The sequence below is a fragment of the Eptatretus burgeri genome, chromosome 8 (assembly GCF_056783735.1).
Source record: "Eptatretus burgeri isolate ZD-2024b chromosome 8, Ebu_testis_v1, whole genome shotgun sequence".
Classification (NCBI taxonomy): Eukaryota; Metazoa; Chordata; class Myxini; order Myxiniformes; family Myxinidae; genus Eptatretus; species Eptatretus burgeri.
Genome location: NC_140968.1, coordinates 48,938,086 through 48,965,376, shown reverse-complemented (window position 1 = coordinate 48,965,376; position 27,291 = coordinate 48,938,086). Strand labels below are relative to the sequence as shown.

General features: G+C 41.1%; 2 protein-coding genes across 2 annotated transcripts in view; one reads left to right on the top strand and one right to left on the bottom strand.

The window, feature by feature from the left end:
* LOC147021701 (uncharacterized) overlaps positions 1-27,291 on the bottom strand; it is a 317,548-nt gene that overhangs the window by 250,382 nt on the left and 39,875 nt on the right. The window lies entirely within an intron of this gene.
* On the top strand, positions 15,535-19,565 carry LOC147021702 (homeobox protein Hox-A10-like). The gene is made up of 2 exons (XM_085891965.1): positions 15,535-16,599; positions 18,024-19,565. Exons 1-2 carry the CDS (start codon positions 15,780-15,782, stop codon positions 18,335-18,337), a joined length of 1,134 nt encoding a protein of 377 aa, XP_085748091.1. The 5' UTR covers positions 15,535-15,779; the 3' UTR covers positions 18,338-19,565.

The following is a 27,291-nucleotide window of genomic DNA, read 5'->3' as shown; positions in this document are numbered from 1 at the left end:
AACAACATCTCCACAAACAAATACGATGGCATCCTCGACAGCAGCAAAGTGATTTCAAACACGGCTGCGTTGTGAAAGTGATCTCAACCACGGCCGCGTGTGATGGCAGAATCAGATCAGAATGGCGAACGGGGCGGAGCCAGCCAGGGGTGAAGGTTCAAAGGTGAAAGGAGGGAGGGCGCTGATTTTGAGTGATGAAGCCCAGAGCAACCTCTCCCCTTGGGACTATAAAAAGGCGCGTTTCAACGCCGAGAGGGTTGTTGGTCGTGGTTGGTAGTGGTTGGTTGTGGTTGGTAGTGGTTGGTCGTGGTTGGTAGTGGTTGATCGTCGTTGGTCGTAGTTGGTCGTCGTTGGTCATTGTTGGTCGGTGGAGGCAGTCGAGTTGGAGTCGGGAGAAGTCGCCAGCAAGCTACGTTACGGTCCGAGCGATCGGACCCCGAGTCGGTCGAGCGACGCTGAGGAGCGGGCTCTTACAGAGCATCAACTCTAAAAGAGCAAAGCCCGTTCGCTCCTCTGAAGCGTCGTCGGCCAGGCCGAATCGACCAGGCTGCACTGCTAGGCCCTGGACCAACCAAGCCGCCGTTACAACAGCTGCCACATTGATAACGAGACAGATACGGAGGGTCGCCGACCAAAGGACCCATCGAGTCACCACGAAGGTGGCGAGGTCACCTGCCCGGCCTCTCGGAGCTCCTTCGGTCATCCCAGTTCCGAGGAGCATGAAAGGCTTATGAGCCCTGTTCTCTCTTTCTTTCTTTGGTTTTGCACGAAAGTCTGTGGCGCCTTGTCCGTAAGTAGAATTGTTGTAAGTGCATGTACATAATAAATAGATATCGGCTGTAGGTTTTTACTCATGTCTTGTCCCCGATCCCCATTCATTGCATTGCTGACGTGTGCAAATAAATGTCCCCATTTGTGAATATGTCACCTGCTCGTTGCGTCTCTTCTTCCATTGACTGCCATAATTGCATTCGGAATAATTAGCTGGCTGATTATAAGCCGATAAAACGTACATCTGGTCCAACGGGGCTTGGCGATATAAAACCGCTCGGCAATCGCAAACGGAACGAGCTGCTTAAAGCGGCTCGTTTTCGTGCAGGCTCCGTTGAGGTATAAATCCCTGGCATTTCTGTCTGAGCGAATAATTAGGTGCATCGACAATTCGGCAATCGACCCTGTAGCGCGTGGACAGAAGAGTTGGCTGGTTTATGGTGTGGTTAAAAACACCCAAAGCTGGGTTTCGGCGTTGATCCGAAAGCTGCGACTAGATTGCTCGTTCGGTGGGCGTGCACGGCCGCAATTGAGCTAAAGGCGGTCATCCGCACGCCGGACGGGCGAGAATCCACAACTATATATACACACACACACACACACACACACACACACACACACACACACACACACACACACACACACACACACACACACACACACACACACACACACACACACACACACACACACACACACACACACACACACACACACACACACACACACACACACACACACACACACACATATATATATTACAATCAAAGAACAAGTTTGAGGGAATGTTTATTAGAGTGTGAATGCTCATCCAGTGCACTCAATGATGGTATATACCAGATAAGCACAGAGTAATTAAATAACGATTCGCACAGAATGGAATTACTGACCTAAAAAAAAATAAAACTTTTATACGTGCTGGAAACAACAACCTTCAGCCTTCAGGTGATTACTTTACAAATACACTCAATGTGATCAGCAAGTTTGTGGCTGGATGTGAAGAGGTCGGTAACAAATTTACTTCACTTTGTCATACATAGGTCGACTACATGTTTGATATACCGCAGGAAAGATTGGTCAAATATCTTCCTCCTCTACCAAAGTTCCTTTCTTTCGAAGATGTTTAACTGGATTTTATTAATTTTGTGCAGTTATAGATTTCATCCTTTAAACGAAATCCTCACCCAGATTGTGTTCTTCTTGAAGCCATGGGATTACTCAATAACTATCGTATATCCACGAGCAGTTATATTTACACTCATTAAGATTTCCTTTCATCGAAGGTAACAAACTGGAATGGCACTCTGTAGAGCGCATACCTTTGCCAGGCTGAACAGTTTATGTTTTGCATCCCACTGATAGGCCGGATCTGTATCCAGACCTGAACCAAAATCAAAATCAAATCAGCTTGTTCTTGTCATCTACCTGACTTCTCCACCTTGTTTTGTCATAACTCGTCCACAACGTTTTGAAATATCATGCTCGAAATAATGTTTTGGTCCTACCTCTCAATGGTGAAAAATCACAAAAAAATTCTAGGATTTGGATCTTCACCAGAATCAAATTAATTCTTCCTTGTCAAATCCCCAACCTGTTCACCAAATAGTGTCCAAATCCATTCATAACTCTTTGAGATATCCTGCAAACAGACAAACAGACAAACAAACACGGGTGAAAACATAACGTCGTCCGTCCACCTTTGGTGGTGGAGGTAAGAAAAGATTAATAGTAACTTACTGAAACCCCGTCATAGACGGATTCCGTTCCATGAGCCCAATATGACAACCAATGGCATCTCTTGTGAGAGCCGGATCCCAGTCGATGTACTTCATGGCCTTACCTAATGAGGCCTACAAAACGTCCTTGTACATGACATTTTTGGTGTACACTACTCCATGTGAAGAAGTCCCCTGATTTGTGCACTTGTCTACTTTGACATACAAACACCGTGTCAAAACTTCTCAGGTCACACAGTCCCGAGAAAAACGTGACGCGACCGCTCAGAGGAGCACAAAATTGGTCCTTCAGTATTAATATATCGAAGATACACTGTTTCTTGTTACATTTTTGTGTCAAATTCACATTCTGAGGTAGTCAGCATGTGCAGAAGAGGGTTTTACATTGCAGACGCTATTTTCGAGGAGTGGAATTACACCTCTCAGCGGTAAAGGTCTGTCGACGACAGACGTAATGACGTCGGCGAATGACCGATGATGTCATGACATCCTTTCGTCTCTCAGCGGTGACGTCACATGTCGCCATGTAAAGGAATGCAAAACGAAAAGTGTTTATTCTGCTTCAGAGTTGAAGTTTGACTATTGCCACTATGTGCGATGCACTCTTACAGGTACGAAGTTTCTTTCAGTCCAGGTCACAGTACCGAGAAAAACGTGACGCGACCGCGAGGAGGAGCACAAAATTGGTCCTTCAGTATTAATATATAGATAATTCTTATTGTTTTTGCTATTGCTCTTACAGGTTAATTAAAATACAGAGCATATCGTGAATATTCTGTGGCCTTTCTAAAATCTCCATTTTTCATTCAATGCCTTTGTTGTATAGAGTACACACACACACACACACACACACACACACACACACACACACACACACACACACACACACACACACACACACACACACACACACACACACACACACACACACACACACACACTGGTAAAATTGCAAATCTTACGTATTATCTTCACCATGTTTACTGAGATTGGTGATGAAAGGAAATCCCTTCTACCTTAATACCAAGCATTGACTTTACATCAGAATATATAGTGTGCATACTCCAGGATGGATGACCAATGTCTGTGAGTGCAAGTAAAGTGCTGCATGTCATTTTTATATAACCTCTTACGTTCACAGCTTCAGTGTTGGGTATTATGACCACTGGTATGTAAAAGCCGAAAACAAACAGAGAAAATATCTTCCACTGTTTAGGATCGGCTGGTCACACATTATAACAGTTTCAAAGGAAGACAGATTAAGGATTTGTTTTTCCAGTGAAGTGGACAGTTTTCTTCTTAAGAAAGTCATGAAAATGCAGGAAAACTTGTTTAAAATATGGAGAGAAAATCAATGGAATTTGTAGAAATTCGTTCATATATTTTAAAGTCAGGTCACGTGTACATACGGGTCATCTAGTCCTCGTTACAGGGAGAAAGAAAGGATCTTTTCGTCGAGTGCAGGAAAACAGCGATGCGATCTCATGGTTGATTTAGTCATTGTGATTGGGCAATATAGTACATATTGATTAATTTTTTTATTCCAAACATTTCACATTGAGCAATCTTTGTTTTAATTGTTCTGTATTTTCAAACTTCTTATTTTGACATAAATTCACCAACACAATGTGATAGTTGGCTTTATCGTTTATTTTCCTGACTTTCACGGCAAGATGTTCAGCTAAATGCATGTGGTCGTATGATCCATGTTTGCTACAAAATTAGTCCTAATGGTATAAATACTGGGACCCTTTTATATTTAATGGAATCGAATGTTGACGTTAGGTAGATGAAGATATTTGTCACATTAAGAGACTCATTTCCGTATTTTCAAAAAAGCTGTGAAAAGCCTATGAATGGAAAGATGCGTTTTGTATTTTTTTAAATACTGCAATATACTCCTCTTCTTCTTCTTCTTCTTCTTCTTCTTCTTCTTCTTCTTTCGGCTGCTCCCGTTAGGGGTCGCCACAGCGGATCATCCGTATGATCCGCATAGTGATTTGGCACCTGTTTTACGCCGGATGCCCTTCCTGACGCAACCCTGGTCGCCTCTTACGACACAGGGATATGGTACACCTATTTTAACCGGGGTATACACCGGCCCAGTATACTGGTACTCATTTCGCCGACCTCAGAAGGATGACATGCTGAGTCAACCCCCTGGTGTTGTATGATCCATGTTTGCTACAAAATTGCAGTATTTTTTTAATTAATGGCCCCGTTGGGCCATTAATTCAATGGCCCAACGGGGCTTGAACTCAGGACCTTTTGGATCCCAAGCCGCTGCCCTAACCACTGCGTCAACACACCAGGCTAAATACTGCAATATATATATATATATATATATATATATATATATATATATATATATATATATATATATATATATATATATATATATATATATATATATATATATATATATATATATATATATATATATATATATATATATATATATATATATATATATATATATATATATATATATATATATATATATATATATATATATATATATATATATATATATATATATATATATATATACACATATATATATATATATATATATATATATATATATATATATATATATATATATATATATATATATATATATATATATATATATATATATATATATATATATATATATATATATATATATATATATATATATATATATATATATATATATATATATATACACATATATATATATATATATATATATATATATATATATATATATATATATATACATATATATATATATACATATATATATATATATATACATATATATATATATATATATATATATATATATACATACACATACATATATACATATATACATACACATACATATATATACTGAACAAAAATATAAACGCACCAAGCGATTGTTACTATTTTACCTCGAACTCATTAATACTAAATCTTCACAACAATTTGGTTATAGATTCCATGACAATTGAGCATTAAATTTCAAAGAGTTCCTTGAGAATTCTGGCGACAGTCTTTGCGTGACAACAGCCGACACAACCGAGGTGTCACTGTCAGAGTTCACACAGTCAGTAGCGGGTGTTGGCCTCCCTCAAGCTTGGCCTCCCTCAAGCGGTTACGCACCGTCTGGGCTGAAATGCGCCTGTTATGCAGCCCGACAGTCTCATCGGCAGTCCTCGTGGCCGGTCGGAGTCGATCCCGGAGATGTTGCAGCCTCATGTGACGATCCTGACCGGCGGTGGTCACACGTGGTCGCCGGGCATGTGGGCGGTTCACGGTGCTTCCAGTCTCTCTGAGGCGCGTTCTCAGGCGGCTAATGGTGGAGTGGTGGACATTGAAGTGTGCTGCAACGGCCCGTACTGACGTCCCAGCATTCAGCATGCCAATGGCGCGCTCCCTCAAGATTTGTGACATCTGTGGCATGTTGACATTTGGCACCAGTCCACATTTTGGGGAGGCCTTTTATAGGGCAAGCTATAGGGAGTGTTTGTGTCCTGGTCACGCTCACTGAGCATCACTCTGTCAAGCCCCATGGTGCTCATGGGAAGGATTACTGAACGTGTGAGTCCACACACTCAGAGTGGTCAATTTCAATGGGAACATCTGTCTTGAGCAAAACAAAGGAACCATTGCTCAAACATATCATCGGTTTGACCATTTTCCCATAATGGCAATCTTGACTTAGATATTTAGGTTGGTGCGTTTATATTTTTGTTCAGTATACATATATATATATATATATATACATATATATATATATATATATATATATATATATACATATATATACATATATATACATATATATATATATATATACATATATATACATATATATATATATATATATATATATATATATATATATATATATATATATATATATATATATACATATATATATATATATATATATATATATATATATATATATATATATATATATATATATATATATATATATATATATATATATATATATATATATATATATATATATATATATATACATATACATACATATATATATATATATATATATATATATATATATATATATATATATATATATGTATATGTATATATATATGTATGTATATGTATATATATATGTATATATATATATACATATACATACATATATATATACATATACATATATATATATATATGTATATATATATATACACATACATATATATATATATATATATACATATATACATATTGTTACGGCTGTGGAAATTGACAGAACACCATAAATGTCCCTAGATCAGTTAGGCCCATAAGTCTGTGTCCAGATAGATTTCCTCACCGTTGTTTAAAGGGAACTATTCATGTTAACCGGGCTGTGATCTTTGAGTTAGCCGTTATTCTTTACTATCGATATTTTGGACCAACCACGTCCACCACCAGCATCTTTCTCAACAACCGCTTTACAACAACCACCACCACCACCAACATCGCTCTCAACAACCGCTTCAGACCAACCGCCTTCCACCACCACAACCACACCTGCCTCTCACCAAACCACGCCATCCTCACCACTTCGCCAGTAACCGTCAACATCTCCACACCACAAACATCGCTTAACCTTCGTCTCTGAAACGACGCCATCTTTGCGCCAGCCGCGGCGAGTCCGCATCGAGCGGAGTCACTGCAGGCCGACGCGGGACGTTTGCTTGTCGGATCAAGCTTGGTAATATCTCGCGCACGTCCGCTCTCCGCGCAGAGGTCAGAGGTCAGAGGTCGAGGATCGGAGGCCAAACCGCGTCTCACCAGCCCTTTCAAAGGACGAGCAGAGCGCCAAGCTCGCGTTCGAGTTGGGTCGAGTCGAGTTGATCGGTCGGCCTGAGTCAGTCTGGAGAGGTCGGGGAGGCGGGAGGAAGCCAGAAGCCAAGGAGCTGCGTGGAAGTCTGGGCTCGTGGCGGAGTCGGGAGCTTGGAGCTTGCAGTCGGTGGAGAGTCTAGGCGTCGCCAAGGAGATGCGAGCTGGAGGTGCGGCCTTGCCTGCTGTGTCGCGCGGAACGGCGCGTTCATGTGGAGAGAGCCGGAGAGAGCTCGCCAGCCAGCGACAGGCGGTCCGAGGTGATCGGGCTTCGGCACAGTTCGAGCATCACGAAGGGACGGACAGGTTCTTGCAGAGCATCAACTCTAAGAGAGCAAAGACCCGTTCGTTCCTCTCAAACGAGTTGCCAACTGAGACCGAATCACCCGGCCGCTTGGCAAGGCACGAGCTCGACCGCGGCTACGCGAGCTGCCATGGCGAAGGAGCATCGTGGGTCGCCCAAGCGCGTTCGTGTGGAGAGAGCCGGAGAGAGCTCGCCTGCCACACGGAGGGCCCGAGCTCGACCGCGGCTACGCCAGCTGCTGTGGGGACGGGACGTCGCGGGACGTCGCGGGTCGCCCAAGCCAGACACCACGAGGGTGCAGGTAACCTGCAACGGTCTCGTGGGACTCGTTTGGTCTGCCAAGTCCCACGCCATAAAGACCCAAGAGGTCCAGTCTGACCCCATTGCCTTTGATGGGGTGTTTTTCCTGCTTTTCTTTCGAATGAATGTTTTGGCGCCGAGTCCTGTAAGTAAAACTGTGTAAGTGACTGTACATTAATAATTACTTATAGACGGTTGTAGCGCTTCGTCTTGCCCACGTGCCGTGCCGCATCCATTGCTTGTTCTGTATATGTGCATGTTGGTGTTTTTGAATGACTGCATGATTGTTCCTGCATACGTAGAGTAAATAAATGTGCTGGTTTAAATGTAAACCTGTTCGTTGCGTCCATGCCCCCATTGAAATGCCATCTTGTATTACGGAATATTAGTTGGCTTTTAAATAGCAGGTAAAGTGATCGGGTCCAACGGGACTATACGATATTACCCCACTCGGTTATCCTAAAAGGAAGCGAGCTGCTTAAGCGGCTCGTTTCCAAGCGGTCCCGTTGAGGTACAACCTCTCGGTAACCACCTGCACGAATAATTAGGTAAATCAAAGATTTGGCGATCAGACCCTGTCCCGCGTGGGTAGGGTACGGACAAGGTTGTGGTGGGATTGAAAGCCCATCCGTGACTGGTTTCTGACGCCATTGCAGAAAGTCACGACTGGATTGTCTGTTCGGTGGGCAAACTGGCTGCTTTTGGTGAAACGCGGTCGTTCGCACGCTGGGCGGGCGCCAATTCTACAACAATATGTATGTATGTATATATATATATATATATATATATATATATATATATATATATATATATATATAGACACGTATATAATATACATATATATATATATATATATATATATAGACACGTATATAATATACATATATATACATAGACACATACCTATACACACATATCTATATATATATATATATATATATATATATATATATATATATATATATATGTATATATACATATATAAAGCCTGGTGTTGGCATAGTGGTTCGGGTAGCGCCTTGGGATCCAAAAGGTCCTGATTTCAAGTCCCGTTGGCCGCTTGAATTAATACACACAAGGAGGTTGACTCAGCCTGTCATCCTTCCGAGGTCGGCAAAGTGAGTACCAGTGTATTGGGCCCGGTGTATGCCCCGGTTAGAATAGGTGTACCATATCCCTGTGTCGTAAGAAGCGACCAGGGTTGCGTCAGGAAGGGCATCCGGCATAAAACCTGTGCCGAATCATAACGGATGATCCGCTGTGGCGACCCCTAACTGGAGCAGCCAAAAGAAGAAGAAGAAGATATATATATATATATACATACATATACACCTTTGACAGCAATTATAGCTGTGAATCTGTTGGGATAGGTCTCTACCAACTTTAACACCTTGATTGGGCAATATTTGTCTATTCTTCTGCACAGAACTGTTAAAGCTCAGTCAAGTTGTGTGGGGAGTGTTGATGGACAACAAATTTCAAGTCATGCCACAGATTTTCGATTGAATTTAGGTCAGGGCTCTGACTGGGCCATTGAAGGACATCTATCTTTTTGTTCCTTAGCCACTCAAGTGTAGCTTTGCCTGTGTGCTTCAGGTCATTGACATGCTGAAAGGTGAACATCTGTCCCAATTTCACTTTTGTTGCAGAGGGCAGCAGGTTTTCCTCGAGAATTTTTCTGTATTTTGCTCCATCCATTTTCTCTTCGATCCTGACAAGTGACCCTCTCCCTGCTGATGAGAAATATCCCCATAGCATGATACTGCGACCACTGTGCTTCACAATAGGGATGGTGCTCTTTGGGTGATGTACTGTGTTGGGTTTGCGCCCAATGTAACGTTTTGCATTGAGGTCAAAAAGATCCATCTTGGTTTCATCAGACCACTGTTTTTGTTTGACCACAAAACTGTTTGCCACTTCAAAATCTCTGGAGTGTTTTTTTGCACACCACAAACGGGACTGAAGGTGGGCTTTTTTGAGTCAAGGCTTCCTTCTTGCCACCCTACCATACAGGCGAGACTTGTGGAGTGCTTTGGATATTGTTGTCACCTACACACAGTGATCAGTCTTTGCCATAAATGCCTGTAGCTCTTTCAAAGTTGCCATTGACCTCTTGGTGGCCTCTCTCATCAGTCTCCTCCTTGCTTGGTCATTTAGTTTGGAGGGAAGGCCTTATCTCGGCAGGGTCTTCGTGGTACCATATACCTTCCACTTATTAATAATTGTCTTGACTGTACCCAAAGGATATTCAAGGCCTTTGAAACATTTTTTTATACCTATCCATTGATGTGTGCCTTTCCACAACTTTATTCTGGAGGACTTTTGAAAGCTCCTTGGTGCTCTTGGTTTTCTTTATTGTGAAATGCACTGCCCAGCAGAAGAAACCGAGAGGAGCAGCTGATTTTATTTTGAAATTATCAGAATCACAATAATTTAACATAGGTGAAAGCCAATTAATTTGGTATGTCATTTTGAAGGTGTTTGGTTATACCTGAGCTCATGTACAATTGCTATTATAAGGGGAGAGGGGGGGGGCAGCTGGACACTTATCCAACCAAGACTAGTTTTGTATTTTTAATTAATTTTCTGAGATTAATATAATTTGTTTTTCACTTGGAAGTTGTGGGTTAGATATGTAAAGGTGGGAAAATTCTGATTTAATGCAATTTAATTCCAAGCTATAAGGCAACAAAAGGTGAAAAATTGGGGGAAAATGAGGGGCAGGAGAGGATGCATAGGGTGGACAAGATGGATACAGAAGAAAACTCTCAGGATGGAAAACTGTAAATTTGGAATGAGGAGGGACTGGGGTGGGGTCAGGTTAGCAAAACTAGAAAAGATCATGGTTTTGGATTGGGAACGATCTGAGATGGTGGTCAACAGCTGTTGAAGACCTGGAGGGAAGAATGACATTGAAGAGAATGTGGAAGTTGGTTCCACAGGTGGGAGAATGGAGGAACGAATGAGTGGAGGTGAGCAGTGATCATGGATTTAGATAGTTTAACCAGAAGGGGATCGATGGTGGACCATGTGTGCCCTGCAGGAAAATGGGGTGGACAAAGCACAGAGATAGCAGAGGGTGCAAGACCAGAAAGGAGATGGTAGAAGAAGGATAGACCACTGACCTGTCTGTGATGGCATAGTGATCGACCCATAGAATCGGCTTCATCACAGGAGAATTCAATAATCTTGAAGGCCTTCATTTTTCACGTGCTGCTCTGTTGAAAGTTATCTCCTGGGCACCATTCTGAACCAACTCTTAGACTTCCACGTATGGGAGCAAGCTGATGAAAAATAATTTCACATATTCACTATTATTTGAAACTTTTATTGTGGTTTCTTGGAACTTCCATTAATGTAACTGGTGATTACTTCAATTTGTTCAAAAATCCACAAAATGTTTCATGCATATTTTATTTGTGGTAAGTGTATGTCAATAGCACATGATAATATATGTATAGTAAAAATAACTTTTTCAATTTCCTAATTTATTTTAGAGTAGCATGGGTGGCAATGCTGGGTCCTTCCTCCTGTCCCACCCCTCCCCTTGCCTCTTCTCACCCCTCTTCCAGACTCCCACCTCACCCCTTCCATCCAGACCCCCCCCCCACCCATTTTCCCCTGCTTCCCCTGATTAGTGGAGGTTGGCTTTGGGGTGTCCCACTCTCTGGTAGTGGGGCAACTTAGCTAAATATAGCATAAAAATTGTGTATTTTGTGAAGAAAGCACCAAATTTGGCACACTAGTAGCCTATCATATTATGAACAGATTTGGATATTGGGCCATCTCAAATTCAGCCGCTGATGGCTGTGGCAGCCATTTTCCACTGCCATCAAAAATTTTGAGATGGCCCAATATCCAAATCTGTTCATAATATGATAGGCTACTCGTGTGCCAAATTTGGTGCTTTCCTCACAAAATGCACAATTGTTATACTAAGTTGCCCCACTATGGGGACATGTGCAGAGCAAAATCGCAAGTTACCTCCACAGCTGACTTTTAATACTCTCTGCCACCACCACCGGGTGGCGCTACACGATACACATTTACATAGATAATTTTTGTTGCCCTTCCGTCCGAACCCCTGTAACTTCAGATGAAACCAAGTAGCCCATGTTCACCACAAGGTTAAACTTGGTCTATGTGTCAAGTTTGGTGTCAACTGGTCAAGTAGTTTTGTAGTTTTGGTGTGATTGGTGTTATACACAGACAGACAGAAAATGACATTTACTTATTCAATATTTAAAGGTAACTGCGATCTTAAATTGACTTTCACAGAAGGTTGAATTATTATCTATCTATGTTGCATACTTCTGACATCACACAAATATTTCATTGGGAACAGCACCACAAAAGTAAAAATAACACAAACCTTTGCACAGTACTTTGTGTCAATAATTACACCATGAAGCAGAAGAGTTTTAGTCGAGAATCTGACTTCTTGTTGGAGAATTTATTAATAAGTCTGTGACCTGCAAAAGTAGGGAAAAAGAAGAAAAGAAGAATGGATGTTCAAAGTGTTGAACAATATCTGATTACGTGTCAGTTACTGACCACTTATGGTTTAAGGCGATGGATTTATTCATCTCTCCTTGATTTTTTGATGAGTTTATATAATGTGTTGCTCTATATACATAATACATCAATACAGATATCTATAATAATAAATGTGTGTGTCTCCTCCATAACTCCAAAACCATGAAACCTGATGGGCCAAACCTTTGTGTGTGCACAAAGGGAACTTCAAAGGAGTGCATTCATGAAAATTGAGTGTTTGGGTAAATTTAAACACCACTTTTGAAGATAATTTAGGGGGGTGCTCATCAGAAAAAAAAATACAATAAGCCTTACAAAAATGGTGGCATGCCATCTTGGTCAGCCCCGTCTCATCGCTTGGTTATCAAGCCGCCATTCTGTTCGGCCTACTCAAAAATGCCTTGCCTTGGAACCACGATCACCTCTCATGGACTAATTAAAGTATATAATCAAAATCTGGCTTCAGATTTGAGGATCAGATCTTGTGGACTAGATAACTGTTGGAATCTGGAGTGAAATCTGAAAATTTAAAGAAATCAGCGAATCTTATTACTCCGCATATTTATTTATTTATTTAAGAAAGTCTGTCATCCCTCCTTCTGCCCTGTTGTCTAAATTCATACCTCCATCAGACAGGGCATCACACTCCTGGGAGCTACGATACTTGTAGAAAACCCAAAGATTTGACCCATCTGTTTTCAAAATGCCCTCTATATGATGGACCCAGATTGCATCTATTTCAAAGTATCCGAAGACCGGGGGGGGGTTGGGTGGGAGGAGGAGGGGTGGGAGTCTGGATGGAGACAGGGGTTGAGGTGGGAGGAGGCAGGGATTGGGGTGGGATGAGAGAGGGGAAGGGGTGCTATGCATGCTGAGTACCTTTGCTTTTGCTCTCCTCCCACCCTTCCTTGTTCCCCCTCCCCTGCTCACTCTCCCTTCCCTCCTCTCTCCTCCCTCACTCCCCTCTTAGTATTTCCTTCAGTGAAGTGATGGGTGGTATAGGCTAGTATTAAATAAATGTGTTTAGATACTGAATGGAATCAACAGGAGGTTGGTTGAAGCAAGTAGATGCTGTAGTTTCTGGAATTTATTTTCTTTACAGCAGTGAGGCTCATGGAAGAGCAAGGCAGAACTCACTGGGGAACAAACATGGAAGAGAGAGAGAGAGACAGAGAGAGAGAGAGAGAGAGAGAGAGAGAGAGAGAGAGAGAGAGAGAGAGAGAGAGAGAGAGAGAGAGAGAGAGAGAGAGAGAGAGAGAGAGAGAGAGAGAGAGAGAGAGAGAGAGAGAGAGAGAGAGAGAGAGAGAGAGAGAGAGAGAGAGAGAGAGAGAGAGAGAGAGAGAGAGAGAGAGAGAGAGAGAGAGAGAGAGAGAGAGAGAGAGAGAGAGAGAGAGAGAGAGAGAGAGAGAGAGAGAGAGAGAGAGAGAGAGAGAGAGAGAGAGAGAGAGAGAGAGAGAGAGAGAGAGAGAGAGAGAGAGAGAGAGAGAGAGAGAGACAGCGAGAGAGAGACAGAGAGAGACAGCGAGAGAGAGACAGAGAGAGAGAGAGAGAGAGAGAGAGAGAGAGAGAGAGAGAGAGAGAGAGAGAGAGAGAGAGAGAGAGAGAGAGAGAGAGAGAGAGACAGAGAGAGAAAAAAAAAAAAAAAGAAAAAAAAACACTAAAATGAACAAGTAAGCTGGTTGGGTAAGGAAAGGTTAATGGGGGTAATAAAGATAGTCATAATTAGGGATGACAAGAGATGGGAGTGCACTCCTTGTATGAAGCCCGAGAGGGAAGAGTAAGACAGAACAGCCTCTGGAAGGTGATTTTGTAGACGAGAGAAGCAAGGAATAAAATAGTTGAGGTATGCAGTCAGCCTGGATTTTGGAAGCTTAACCAGGAGGAGGTTAATGGATGAACACATGCATCATGAAATAGATAGGGAGGGTCAGAGGACAGACAGCAGAGGGAGCAATATCGCAGAATGGACGGAAGAAAACAGACACCACTGACGTGTCGACAATGTGAAAGCAACAGACCTTGTGCTTTAGCCTCATCACGGGAGATTCTAATGATGTTGACAGCTTTAGATTCCAAAAAAATCCAGGAGAGACAGACGTGATGCTGGGAAGCCAACCCATAGTGGAAAGCAACACTCCATTGAGCTGTCGATAAAGGCCAAGTAGACTAACTGATTTTTCAAAAGAAAGTCTTGGATCGATGGAGAATGCCTAGTTAACCCTTTTTTCTCAAATAAAGGTTTTATGGCCATGTTGGCTTCTCTTCGCTTCCCATGGAAGTTAGTATACTTTGCTCAATGTTCTGTTCGTTTCATCAATTGTTCTACCTGGCCGCCAATGCAGACTGACACTATCTTTCACGTGCAAGACTAGTTCTTCCGTTTACGTTGTGTTTGGATATATACCGTTGTTTGTTTCGAGGTCAGTCGACAATAGAGATCAGACTAACCAGGAATCACCACTATGACATGCAGTCTGTCTCGCATCTATCTGAGATTTGTACATAAGGCATGAAAGGCATGAAGGATGCAATTTGAAACTGCAGTAACACGTATATGTAGGCTAAATTAATTTGATGTGTAAAGGTGGGCAAAGGATAAAATACACATAAATTAAACATAATTACTATGACATTAGTATTGACCTTGTCACGTTTTATTCAGACCATGACAGCAAACATGTAATTCGCTTCATAAAACCTAATACTCATGTAACCTTTAAAAGCATGATTATGATTAGAAAAGTAGACTTTGTTTATTTAAATGAAGCATTGTGTGCACAAAATGCTCTACATATTATTTTGTGAAATTTCATACTTGTTTGCATTCAAATCGTTTGTTGTTTGTCCTCTAAGCATCTTTAAAGGTGACTAAATGCAGGCCTGCATTTTGTTTCCACTATATATATATATATATATATATATATATATATATATATATATATATATATATATATATATATATATATATATATATATATATATATATATGTATAGAGACCGACTGTATGCCCATGACAGTATATATAATCTGCAGGTATTTTTTCTAAATGTGCTTAAAATTAGATTCCGAATCTAGATGCTGCTGTGACCAGACTTATTCTAAATCAGATCGACGGATCAGACACTGAGCCACCTTCCCAGTTCAATAACTCCATCGGTTCATATTCACATGTATCTACATCAGTCAGACCACTGGTTCAGAGCTAGAACGAACTGAGGGCGGGGAAACTTGGGCTATGTCCTCGGTGGGCGTCGTGACGTCCCATGACGCATGGAGGGGAGAATAATGCAAGATGCAGGGAATGTTTAGTTCGGAGATGTCAGGCTGGAAAGCGTGTTTTCCATCAACCACCTATGGTCCTAGAATGAATGCGTTTTCCGGCAGCAGACGTCCAACATCAGGGTTCTTCCAAGACAAGCTCATTGGCGCCAGTCAAGCTGATGAACCTTATCAACACGCAAGAGGCTTATCTACGAGCTCTTCCACCAGCGTATGCTGCAGCATCGATAAGCACAACCTTTTGCAAGCCGTGGACAAGGGAAAATTGCCAATGGGACAACAGCCCCACCAGCAAGCACCGCAAGATCAAGGCACGCTGCTTGAGCTCCGGCGGTGCTTACAGAGCACGGAGTTTAACAAGTGGACAGATACGGAGACCGGACCATTGTCAAAATGCCATCAAATGGCGTTCCCAATTGCTTGCTATCATCCGCACCAGATAAAGGAGGAGAGCACGCATAATCGTTGCGCGTACGACAGAGTGGGAAGTGTGGCCCCTGACGTTGGGACTTACTCCAAAACGAATTCCGAGGCCTACATGGTGGACACTTCAACAATTCCCGTGCCGGGGTATTTTCGTCTGAGTCCTACTTGTGCTTGTTACATGTACAACCAGCATGGACATCATCACTCCACACAGCAGCACTCATTTCACACAGGAGTTTTGGACCCACTGGCCGTGTGCTGCACTCAACCGGCGAGCACACAGAGGGAATCTGAATTAAAGTACGACGAGGGTGCGGGCAGAAAGTACGGAACGACCTCAAGGTCGCTAAGTGCCTCGGAAAACCCCTCCCATGAGACCCTGGGGGAGTCCATCTCGTGCGGTGACGGTACAAAGCACAACCACCGCAGCGAGGCGTACGCTTGGCTGCTCTGCACCATGTGGTTTACGGTCCAATGTGTTTCGGGATCATATGCTTTTATGGTTAATCGTAGTTTAGTTGACATTTCATTTGCCACTGGAGAAACATTGTTATACTATACTTAGATCCATATTTTATCAACATAACAATGAAATGTAGAGAAGAATTGTTTTGCGTTGAAGCTTTACAAACACCATTAATTTATAATCATTCAAAATACATTTACAATACAATTCCTTTTCAATTGTTCCCATTTTGTGGACATGATCATGACGTCGTGCTTACCGCTCAATCTTTCGTGCTTACCGCTCAATCTTTCAAACTTAAATCACCTCCAACCCTTCCAAATTGTTCAGTTGCTCATACGAGTCCATGTAACTGAATGTAATGACAGCGAGTTCGTGATTTTGTAATTAATATACTAATTTAAATTGTGAGAAAACACTATTACTACATTACTGCATGTATACTGTTCGAAGCCTCGTACACACTGAACGTATAGTATTAGTCCGTACAATTTGGGAAATTAACCCCCTCGCTGTCAGAAGTTTGAAGGAGGAACTTCGATTCTGATCAATGGATGTCATTGAAAATGTTGGTTGTTTAAATCCAAACACCAAATACGTCTTTCTTAACGGCAAGTTCATTCGAAAGGGGTTCCCATTTTTTGCCGCTCGTTATTTGAATGTTACAATTATTAGTGTCGATGATTGCAGGATGGGCAGTCATATAGATTGTGATGCAGAATTTCTGAAATCATGAATAGTTGTGAGTTTCTTGTCGGTCGCATTGACGTTACAGAACAATTGGGAATTGCTGGTGACATAGATGTATACTTATAAAATGAGGGGTAACGCAAAAGATATTTAAAGGAAAAACTGCGAGCTGTATTTAAGATGATGTGCACGCTTCTTGCACGCATATCATTTTAAATACAACTTGTACTGTTTTTATATATCTGACTGAATAGATTTGAGGTATGCGTACTCACCCCAAAGCCTGGATTAAAATCTTGTCCCTACTATAAACTGCCACCCTGTTGTTTTACATCCAGGACGTGTCAATGTATAAGCCGTCCATTGGAAGGTCATTAAACCAGAGAGCCCGTCTGCCATCGCTGATTGTTGATGGACGTTAAAGATCCCTTTGTGTCTTACAGTCGGCGAATTATGGCTGACACCCTGAACAAATTACACGTTCAGTCGCATGTCAGGCCAAGGCAGCCATTCTATGAAAAACTTGGACCAAAAACGTTCCCTGGCTCAAATCCAAGAATGTGGGGAATAACTGGGACGTGTGCATGTGTGTTACTTTTCTTATTGTTTCATGAAAAGTCGTTTCTTTCTCCACTCTATTTTTCTGTCTCTCCCTCTCTTTTTCTGTCAATTCAGCATCTCCAGAAGACAGCTCAGAGACTAACATGTTGCAAGGTGATTCTGAATGTGTTCCGACCTCGTGGCTCACGAGGCAAAGCGGACGCAAAAAGCGTTGTCCCTACACCAAGCAGCAGACCCTCGAGCTGGAGAAGGAGTTCCTTTTCAACATGTACCTGACGAGAGAGCGCCGGGTGGAGATTAGTCGCTACATTAACCTTACTGACCGGCAAGTCAAGATCTGGTTCCAGAACCGGCGAATGAAGCTGAAAAGAGTGAACAGAGAAAATAATGGATGGACACAAATGTCCACCAATTTCTCCTTCCTATAACGTAATTGTTGATGCATTAATTTTGCACCCCAACAACATTTTAGGAGATTACGAATTCAGGGTGAGGGTGGCAGATGTTTTTATCATTACTTATTGCTGCAAAACCAAATATCAGAAGCAATATATTTTACCTTTATTTCAAAGGAGTAACTAATTATACTATACATCCGACATTCTCTCACAACAATCAAAGGTCACGGAACTCACTCGTACCAAAGCTGTATATGCACTGTACATGGAACAACTGAGGGTTTCCTTGTGCAAGCATAAGAAGTAATATTATTTATAGCTGCAGTAACAGTCGTCATTTTTGAAAGTGGAACGATATAGTGTATGATTTTATATTTATGGTTTGACTATTATACAGTAATTATGCACAAAGCAGAACATCTGCAGCAAAGTTACCGAAAATTACCAACGTGGTCATTTATTGAAACAATAATGATGTATACTCCATACTTTGTTTGAATTTGATACTTACAGCGAGACCATATTACATTATTGATGAACAAAGAAGGAGATGTATTAATCAGAATATTGACATATTGAGCTGTTCAAGATGTTCTTATTCCAATCTGACCTCAACCAGCTTCTGTCCATTCTCTCTCATTACTATATTTACAAATAACTGTGCTATATCATGCTACATATGGTAAAACTACCGGTATCTCAAATAACCAACTCATCATTGGCCATGTGTCCCACCAAACAGCTGATAAAATTGTCTGGGGCATCTCCTTTGAACAATCAATGCATATTCAACATTTTGAAAACGAATTCTGTCTATATTTTAATAGATTAAACATCAGTATTATAATATATATATTTTTGTGTTGTGGATTCGAATGTAATGTTATTATAATCTTAACTATAAATAAAATTAATAATGCTGATGCTTTTACATTAAATGTTTGTTCCAATGAAATCACATTATGTATACAAGGAATCAAAATATAGCATGTCAATATTTATGGGGTGATGGTGGTGGTGGTGGTGGTGGTTCATGTTATTGACAGAGCGTCGTTCACTCATATCATGACATTATTTCAATGGACAAAACTCAATTCTGGAGAGGTTTCTACTTTGGCACATGTTGTGGACAGCCATTGGAATCGAACCCACAGTGATTAAGTCAATGCAACAAGGTTTTATCTGTTCTACTAATAAGGTGCTCATTTACACATTGCCTCTGCACTTTTAATAAAGTACAAACAATTAAAATCTAAAACGGATACGTCTTTTCTTTGGAAATGTTAAATTAAATACAGTGTCTTACTATATTTAATTAAATACAGAAAGCTTAAAGTGTGTAATGTGATTTTAAAAGGCGTATTGTCATCGTCTTCGTATTTATAAATGGCTAAATCACTCATGGCCACATGTGCCATTTATAATTGGGTAAAGATTATTCGTATGCACTATGTTCTGCTTAGAAAGTTTCACAAGCCAAAAGTATAGTTAGCAAGGAAAGATTTATGTTAACATGATAATGGATGGAGATCAAACTTTTTTTCAACAAAACAAACTTTTTTTCAACAATGGATGGAGATCCTCAATGCCAGACATGAAATCAGAGCCATATCCCAAGACATATCACGTGCTTTTGACACGGTCTGGCACCCTACCCTGCTCACCAAACACTCTTCCTATGGTATCCAAGACAATCTCCACTCATGGTTCACAGACTTCCTCTCCTGTCGCAGCCAAAGTGTGGCCCTTAATGGAGTTCTCTCATCCCCACTTCCTGTCCAGGCAGGAGTTCCTCAAGGTAGCGTTCTGGACCCTGTTCTTTTTCTGGTTTTCATCAATGATCTCTCCAACTCTCTGGAAAATCCTCTTTATCTCTTTGCTAATGACACCACCCTCTGCCATACCATCTGTCATCCTTCAAACCAGAAAGCAGCAACTTCTTTGCTGCTGACCATCTTCTACCCTCTCCTCTCCTGCCTTGCCCCTCTGCTCTGTCTGAGATATGTCCCCCCCACCCATATTTCCACAGGGAGCTCAAGGTCTGTCAGCAACCCCCTTCTGGTAAAACTACCAAAATCAACAATTACTGCTCACCTTCACTCTTTCATTCCTCTTTTTTTCCCGCCTGCAAACTCCCACACTATATTCAATCCCACTTTTCCCTCCAGGTCTTCAAAACAGCCATTCAGCACCATCTCTTATCTTCCCCCATCCAAAACCACGATCTCTTCTACCCCCGTTAATCTACCCCAAACCCACCTCCTTCAAATTCCCTGCTTTCCTTCCTGAAAGTTCCTGTTGTGTCCATCTTGTTCATCCTGTATACCCTTCCCCACCCTCTCCCTTCCACAGATCTTATTATGTCTCTGTTCCACACTGTTTTTTCCTTCCCTCTCCCTCCCCTCTTGTCTCCTGCACCCCTTGTTTTACAGTCTTTAGGTTAGCTGTCATACGAGCCTCGACAGTGTATACGAAAAAAAAAATAATAATAATCATCATAATAATAATAATGATAGTCAAATTTATTCATAAGTTGATGTTTACCTCCTCCACAAGTGGGTATAGAAAGTTTAATTTTCATTAATTAAATGAAGTATCAATAATTATTTAATGAAAATAATTAAGTAATTGGAGAGTTCATCAAACACCTTACCCCATGCAGTCTTGAGAAAAACCACATGGGAAGGATCTTTTTCAGCTCTTCCTTTGTGTTTCTGACCACAATCAATGTTTCTTATGAACCACAATTTGGTCTGAACCTCAATATTGCTCATAGTGGGGCGGTTTAGCTCCAAAAACAGGTCGATTGTGCACTTTCCCTTGAAAGCATGAAACTTGGCACATGGTTAGAGTAACACCATACAATGATTTTTAGTCCAGGGGCCACCGGAAATTGCACCCCGTATGGTGGCCATCTTGGATTTTAATATGGCCGCCACTGTGTACCTCTTTTGCTAAATATCTCGGAAACTATTACAGATATCGAGACAGTTGAAATGCCTATAACTACATTTTAGGGCTCTAGGAATGCAATGGTGACATTAAATGTTTGAAAATTGTGACTGCCATCTTGAAATCCCACCATCCACAGCTATTTTGCTCTAAAGGACTATGCTCACATTTCAGAGACAAATAAATTTTTGATGCTTTAAAATATTGATCAAACTATGAAACTGGTAGTAGTTATGCATCAACTCATTTCCGGGACATCATCCATTGTTATGGTGACTGCACAAGTGATCAACCCTACATAGGCCCGTTAATCTGCAACTGGAGATGGCAAAGCGCATCAAACTTGTGGATCCATCTAAGCCAGATGCTGAAATGGGTCGAGTTACTCAGTGGGAACTCTGCATTCTTTGTCGACAGAACACCACTGAAAAGGTTCAGTTTCCCAGTCAACGAAAAGGTGAACAAGGTGAAACAACACTCACAAGGTACAAAACATTGGCTGATAATCTCCTCGAGTTTAATAACCTCGGCCTGTTGCCAAGAACGATAAACATTGACACATTGGATGAAGGTCATGGCGTCGAGGCAGCTTTCATTGCTCATAATGCACGTTGGCATAGGTCATGCAGGCTTACGTACAACAATACAAAACTGGAACGTGCAAGGAAGAGTTCGAAAGATATACCGGCTGATGATGCAGGTGAAGGTACATCTGGTGTTTCTAAGCGCACTCGGTCAAGTTCTACATCATCAATTTCTCAAGATCTCTGCTTTTTTCTGTGGGTGGTCATCTGGAAAAGAGAAACTTCATGAGGTTTCTACTTTCAAAACAGACAAACGTGTTCGAGAGTGTGCTGCACTTCTAGAAGACAATGACTTGCTGAGACGTCTCAGTGGCAGAGATATGGTTGTTCTTGAAGCAAAATACCATGCAAAGTGCTTAGCCTCTCTCTCTATTATCATGCATCCGTGGTCCAAACGGTGCAAGAAGGCACCGAGAATCTCGATAACATGCTCTGTAGCATAGCATTTGCAGAACTTGTGACATATTGAGGAAACCCATTTGGAGGATGCCACCATTGCTCCTGTATTTAAGCAAGCTGATCTATCAAACCTGTATTCCTCCAGGCTGGACCAACTAGGAATCAAGCAGGAGAGCCGCATACAATCTACAAGGCTCAAGCAGCGAATTATTGCCCATTTTCCTGACATGAGAGCAACTAAAAAGGGCAGAGACATTTTGCTAATGTTTGATGAGGACATTGGACATGCCTTAGCAAAGGTGTGTCAACAGGACAGCGACAGTGATGCAGTGCACCTTGCACGGTTGGCTCAGATAGTCCATGGACATCTGTTTGATAAATCCAAGCCATTTGATGGTTCATTTAGTGCAACATGTCAGGAGGAATCTGTGCCTAGTTCACTTATATCATTTCGCAACATGATACTGGAGGGTCCGAGCATTAAGGACCAGGTGTGTCGACCAAAACAAGACAGAACTTTTCAGTTTCCTGTCCAATGAAATAATCAAGTCAGTTGAAGACCAGAGCAAAGAGTTAGTAGTCACACTGGAAACAGAGGTTCTTACTGCTCCACCACACATTAATCTAGAATCACTTGCTCCATGCAGCCAAGAAGAGGCAGATGGCCGCATGTTCCTCCATGCAGCTGATGCGGCACAGAGAGGGAATGACAGGATCCTAATCCGAACCGTTCATACAGATGTTGTCGTACTTGCAGTTATGGCAACTCAGAGACTTTCTGTGAAGATATGTTAGCCTTTGGAACAGGGAAGAGCTTGCGATTCCTCCCTGCACATGACATAGCCACTGCTCTCGGCCCTGAGAAGTCTAAGGCCCTCCCCATGTTTCATGCACTGATAGGATGTGACACTCTGTCAGCGTTTGCTGGGCGTGGTAAGCGAACTGCATGAGCTGTAGGGGAGTCGTTCCCAGAGCTCACATATGCACTATCTGAAGGCAACCATGAACAAACAGATATAACTGAATCCTGTATGAGCATTATTGCAAGATTCGTCATTTTGATGTATGATCGCACAAGTACCTGTAGTGACATTAATACAGCACAAAATAAACTGTTTGCAAAGAAAGGCAGACCTCTGGAATCAATTCCGCCGACACACCAGGCTCTGGTGCAGCATGCTAGGCATGCAGTGTACCAAGGAGCATTATGCTGGGGCCAGGCATTACATGCACAGCCTTAGCTCCCATGTCCAAGTGAGTGGGGTTGGGAAAAAAACATCCGACGGTCAGTTTAAACCGATTTGGACAACACTACCGAAAGCCACAAAGATCTGCAATGAACTTATCCATTGTGGATGCACTGATCGCTGCAAGTGTAAAAAGTCTGCACTTCCATGCACGTCACTTTGTTCTTGTGATGGGGAATGCAACAGAGACTAGAAAAGTCAAGTGACGGTAACTGTGTTTTTTGCCAACTGCTTGTGATGTTTTCTTGATGGTTCATTCCTTCACATATTGTGCTAACTGATGATAGTTTATGTCAGCCTTTGGATGGTGGCTATCTTGAATTATAAGATAGCTGCCACATATTCAATCTCACCATTGGATTCCTAGACCCCTAAAACGTAGGTATAAGCATTAAAACTGTATTGATATCTTTAGTACTTAATGAGATATTGAGCAAAATAGCTTGTCAATGGTGGCCATCTTGGATTTCAAGATGGCAGCCACAATTTTCAAACATTTTATGTCACCATTGGCTTCCTAGAGACGTAAAATGTAGGTATAGGCGGTTCAACTGTCTCGATATCTGTACTAGTTAAGGAGATATTTAACAAAACAGGTCCACACTGGTGGCTATTTTGAAATCCAAGATGGCCACCATACAGGGTGCAATTTCCGCTGGCCCCTGGACTAAAAATCTTTGTATTGTAATACTCTAACCATTTGCCAAGTTTCATGCTTTTAAGGGAAAGTGCACAATTGATCAGCTAAGCCGTTCCACTATCAACATTGAGAGTCTGAGCAGCAAATTTGATTGGTCAAGATGTCTGAAAATAGTGTCATATTTGTACAAATACTGTTAATCTAGAGGTTTATGGAAGTACCAAAAAGGCGATTTGTGTTCTACACTGCTCGAGTATATAATTCCATTGAAATAAAATAAAGGTTTTTAAGGCTGTCGGAAAAAACAAAACAAAAAACTTTTTTTTTCAGAAGTTTACCACCATTAATGCACCCTCCTTTACATCACCTTATTTAACACATTAAATTAGTTATTCGTGCCTTTTTGTGTCATTTTGATATCCCTAAAAACAGTATGTTTCCTTATTTGGAATGAGTTTAAATTTTGTTTGACTGGCAGAGAGGCAGACAGACTGAAACAATTACCTTACTCCTCTGTGTGCATCCACACTCTGGAAGAGATTCCGTACAATTTATCAAATTCAGAGCCAAGGTACTGCTCAACTGCAAGTTTGATTTCCAATTCATGTTCCGATTCATGTTTTATAGTGTTCAAAATATATAATTCAAATTAATTAAGTAGTTCCTTGATCATAGACTGACGTCTGTACACAGACAGACAGAGTGAACCAATTTCTTAATCCCGCTTTGTACTTTGCACGTGGGGTATTAAGCACAACCATTACACAGGCATTCAAAAACCATGTACTTATGTAAAAAAAAAAAAAACACTCGTGATGCCCATTACAGTGAATTAACAATCCACACGCCAATAAATTGAAATCTATGTAACAACATAATGGTATATCACCCTTTATCAGTAAGCTTACGTAACAATAATACTGGAACTAAAAAAAATTAAATGAGTGATCCTCTGTGCCATCTTCATGAGGAGAAGGGCGTAATTTGGACTGCGAATGGATATATGCCCAAAAATTGTTCCTGCTCTGCCCCCATCTTAATGAGGAGAGTGGCAGAGCTTGGAATACACAAATGCTTTTGCCCAAAATTTGCTCTGTGCTATCGTGCTGAAGGGCAGAGCTTGCATCAAGCAAGCATGCAAACTCTGAAAAATATATATATATATATATAAATGTATATGTATGGATATATATATATATATATATATATATATATATATATATATATATATATATATATATATATATTCTGCTGGATTCACTATATTTTGCCTTAGTTCATCTTACATCTGCTTGGAAGTCAGCTAACATCACCTTCATCAACCATCCTTGCTGCTTATATTTGGCACCAGCAAAAATTACTTTTGCTTTCCTGCGGAGCTCATTGTTGGAAGCTTTGGTTTGAACTTTCACATTTAATGAATGAAATGAAACATATTGAAAACGTCAAATTATTCTCACTCAGATTTCCTCACCACCGTAATGCATATTATCGAGTTGTTTAAACTTTCTTTACATCAGAAGATGATTTATAATACCGGTTACCACTGGGTGACGCTATACGATATACATTTACATCGAAATAATTGGGCTCTTCCCCTCACCTTGAACTCCCTCCCCCAGATATGCTACCCAAACAGAAACCACACTTGGGGTACCCCAAGGCGACATGCAAAATTTGGTTGCATTTGGTTCAGTAGTTTTTTTTTTTTTAGTTTTTGAAGCATATATAAACAAATATACAAATTAACTTTTACAGTATACTGTCAGACCCTGACATTCGCGGGGGATACATTCCTGAAAAATACCGCGAATGTCGAATCCGCAAATGTGAGGACATTGTTTCAGCGGGAAAAAGTTTCAATGGGATAGGTTCCTGGCAGTTCGTGATTCATAAAGGAAAATAAAAAATCCTGTGAAAAACCACAAATATGTGATGCACAGGGCTGAAAATGTAGAAACAGGTCAGAAAAACTGTGACTATAACCGCGAGAACACAAAAAACCCTGCAAATATGCGAAGCACAGGGCTGCGAATGTAGAAGCATTTTATAAACTGTGAAGATGCAGGGTCCACGATTTTCTGAACTGTGAATGTCAGGGTTCGACAGTACCAACAGATTTTCCGCAGCTTGTGTGGACTGAATTTAGAGTTTAGAAAAAGAGAGCCAAGTACTATGTATAATTCCAATGAATTCATCACCTATAATTTCACAGCAATACAATAATAACAATAAAAAGAGCAATCAGAGATTGCATACCATCACCAGGACTTCTTTTGAGTGGTGTATTCTCATCAGTTTTAGGGTAAATCCAATATGGCTGCCAGTAAGGTGGTTTTAGGGTAAATCCAACCATGTGACCTATGATATGACGACATGTGTGAACCTATTGTTCCTCATAGACAGGCGGTCATACCTGTAAAGTTTCGCCTTGATTTGTTCAGCCACTTCAGAGAAGAAGATTTTTGAAGGTTTTTTTTTTTTAAACAATATGGCTGCCGAATCACGTGACCGATGAGGTAATTAATTTTTTTTCTGCGGACCATTTTATCCCGAGATGACCCTCAAATTTTCATTCTGATCGGATGTGGCGTTATACAAATGCATTTATGATGTCATAGCGAGGGCACCTGTGATGTCATAAAAAGTCAAACTCGTTCCCTATGAGGAGTACTTGCTATGTGCCAAGATTCAATTTTTTCCTTGGTGCAGTTTCAGAGATAGAGGACCAAAGTTTTTCTGTTTTCCCAATATGGCTGCCTCACCACGTGACCCATGACATCATAATTATCATTAAAACATTCCACATGATTAGTTGCACCAATGGTGAAAACACAAAAGTAGTCGCAGAGAAAAACACAAAAGTTCTGTGCGGACAAACAAACAGACAGACAGACAAACAGACAAGCAAACGGACCCAAATGCAATACCCTCTCCTTTGACGAGGGTAATAATGTAACGATTAATACAATATACTGTACACGTATTTAATATAAAATAACAGGCAAAACAGGCAATAATATTAAACAATAAGGCAATACAACACAACAATGACGACTGCAATGCCTCTGGACATTTCAAGGCTGGTTGTTGGGTGCCAGAATTGTGACCTTGGTGATACAGACAAGATGATTTGTCACACTGCCTACCACCAGGTGGCAC

Excerpts from the sequence above, each read along its gene's own strand:
- LOC147021702 (XM_085891965.1), top strand. The coding sequence starts at position 15,780 with ATGCAGGGAATGTTTAGTTCGGAGATGTCAGGCTGGAAAGCGTGTTTT. Across the intron at positions 16,600-18,023 it reads GTCCATCTCGTGCGGTGACG|CATCTCCAGAAGACAGCTCA; the intron begins GTACAAAGCACA and ends CTGTCAATTCAG.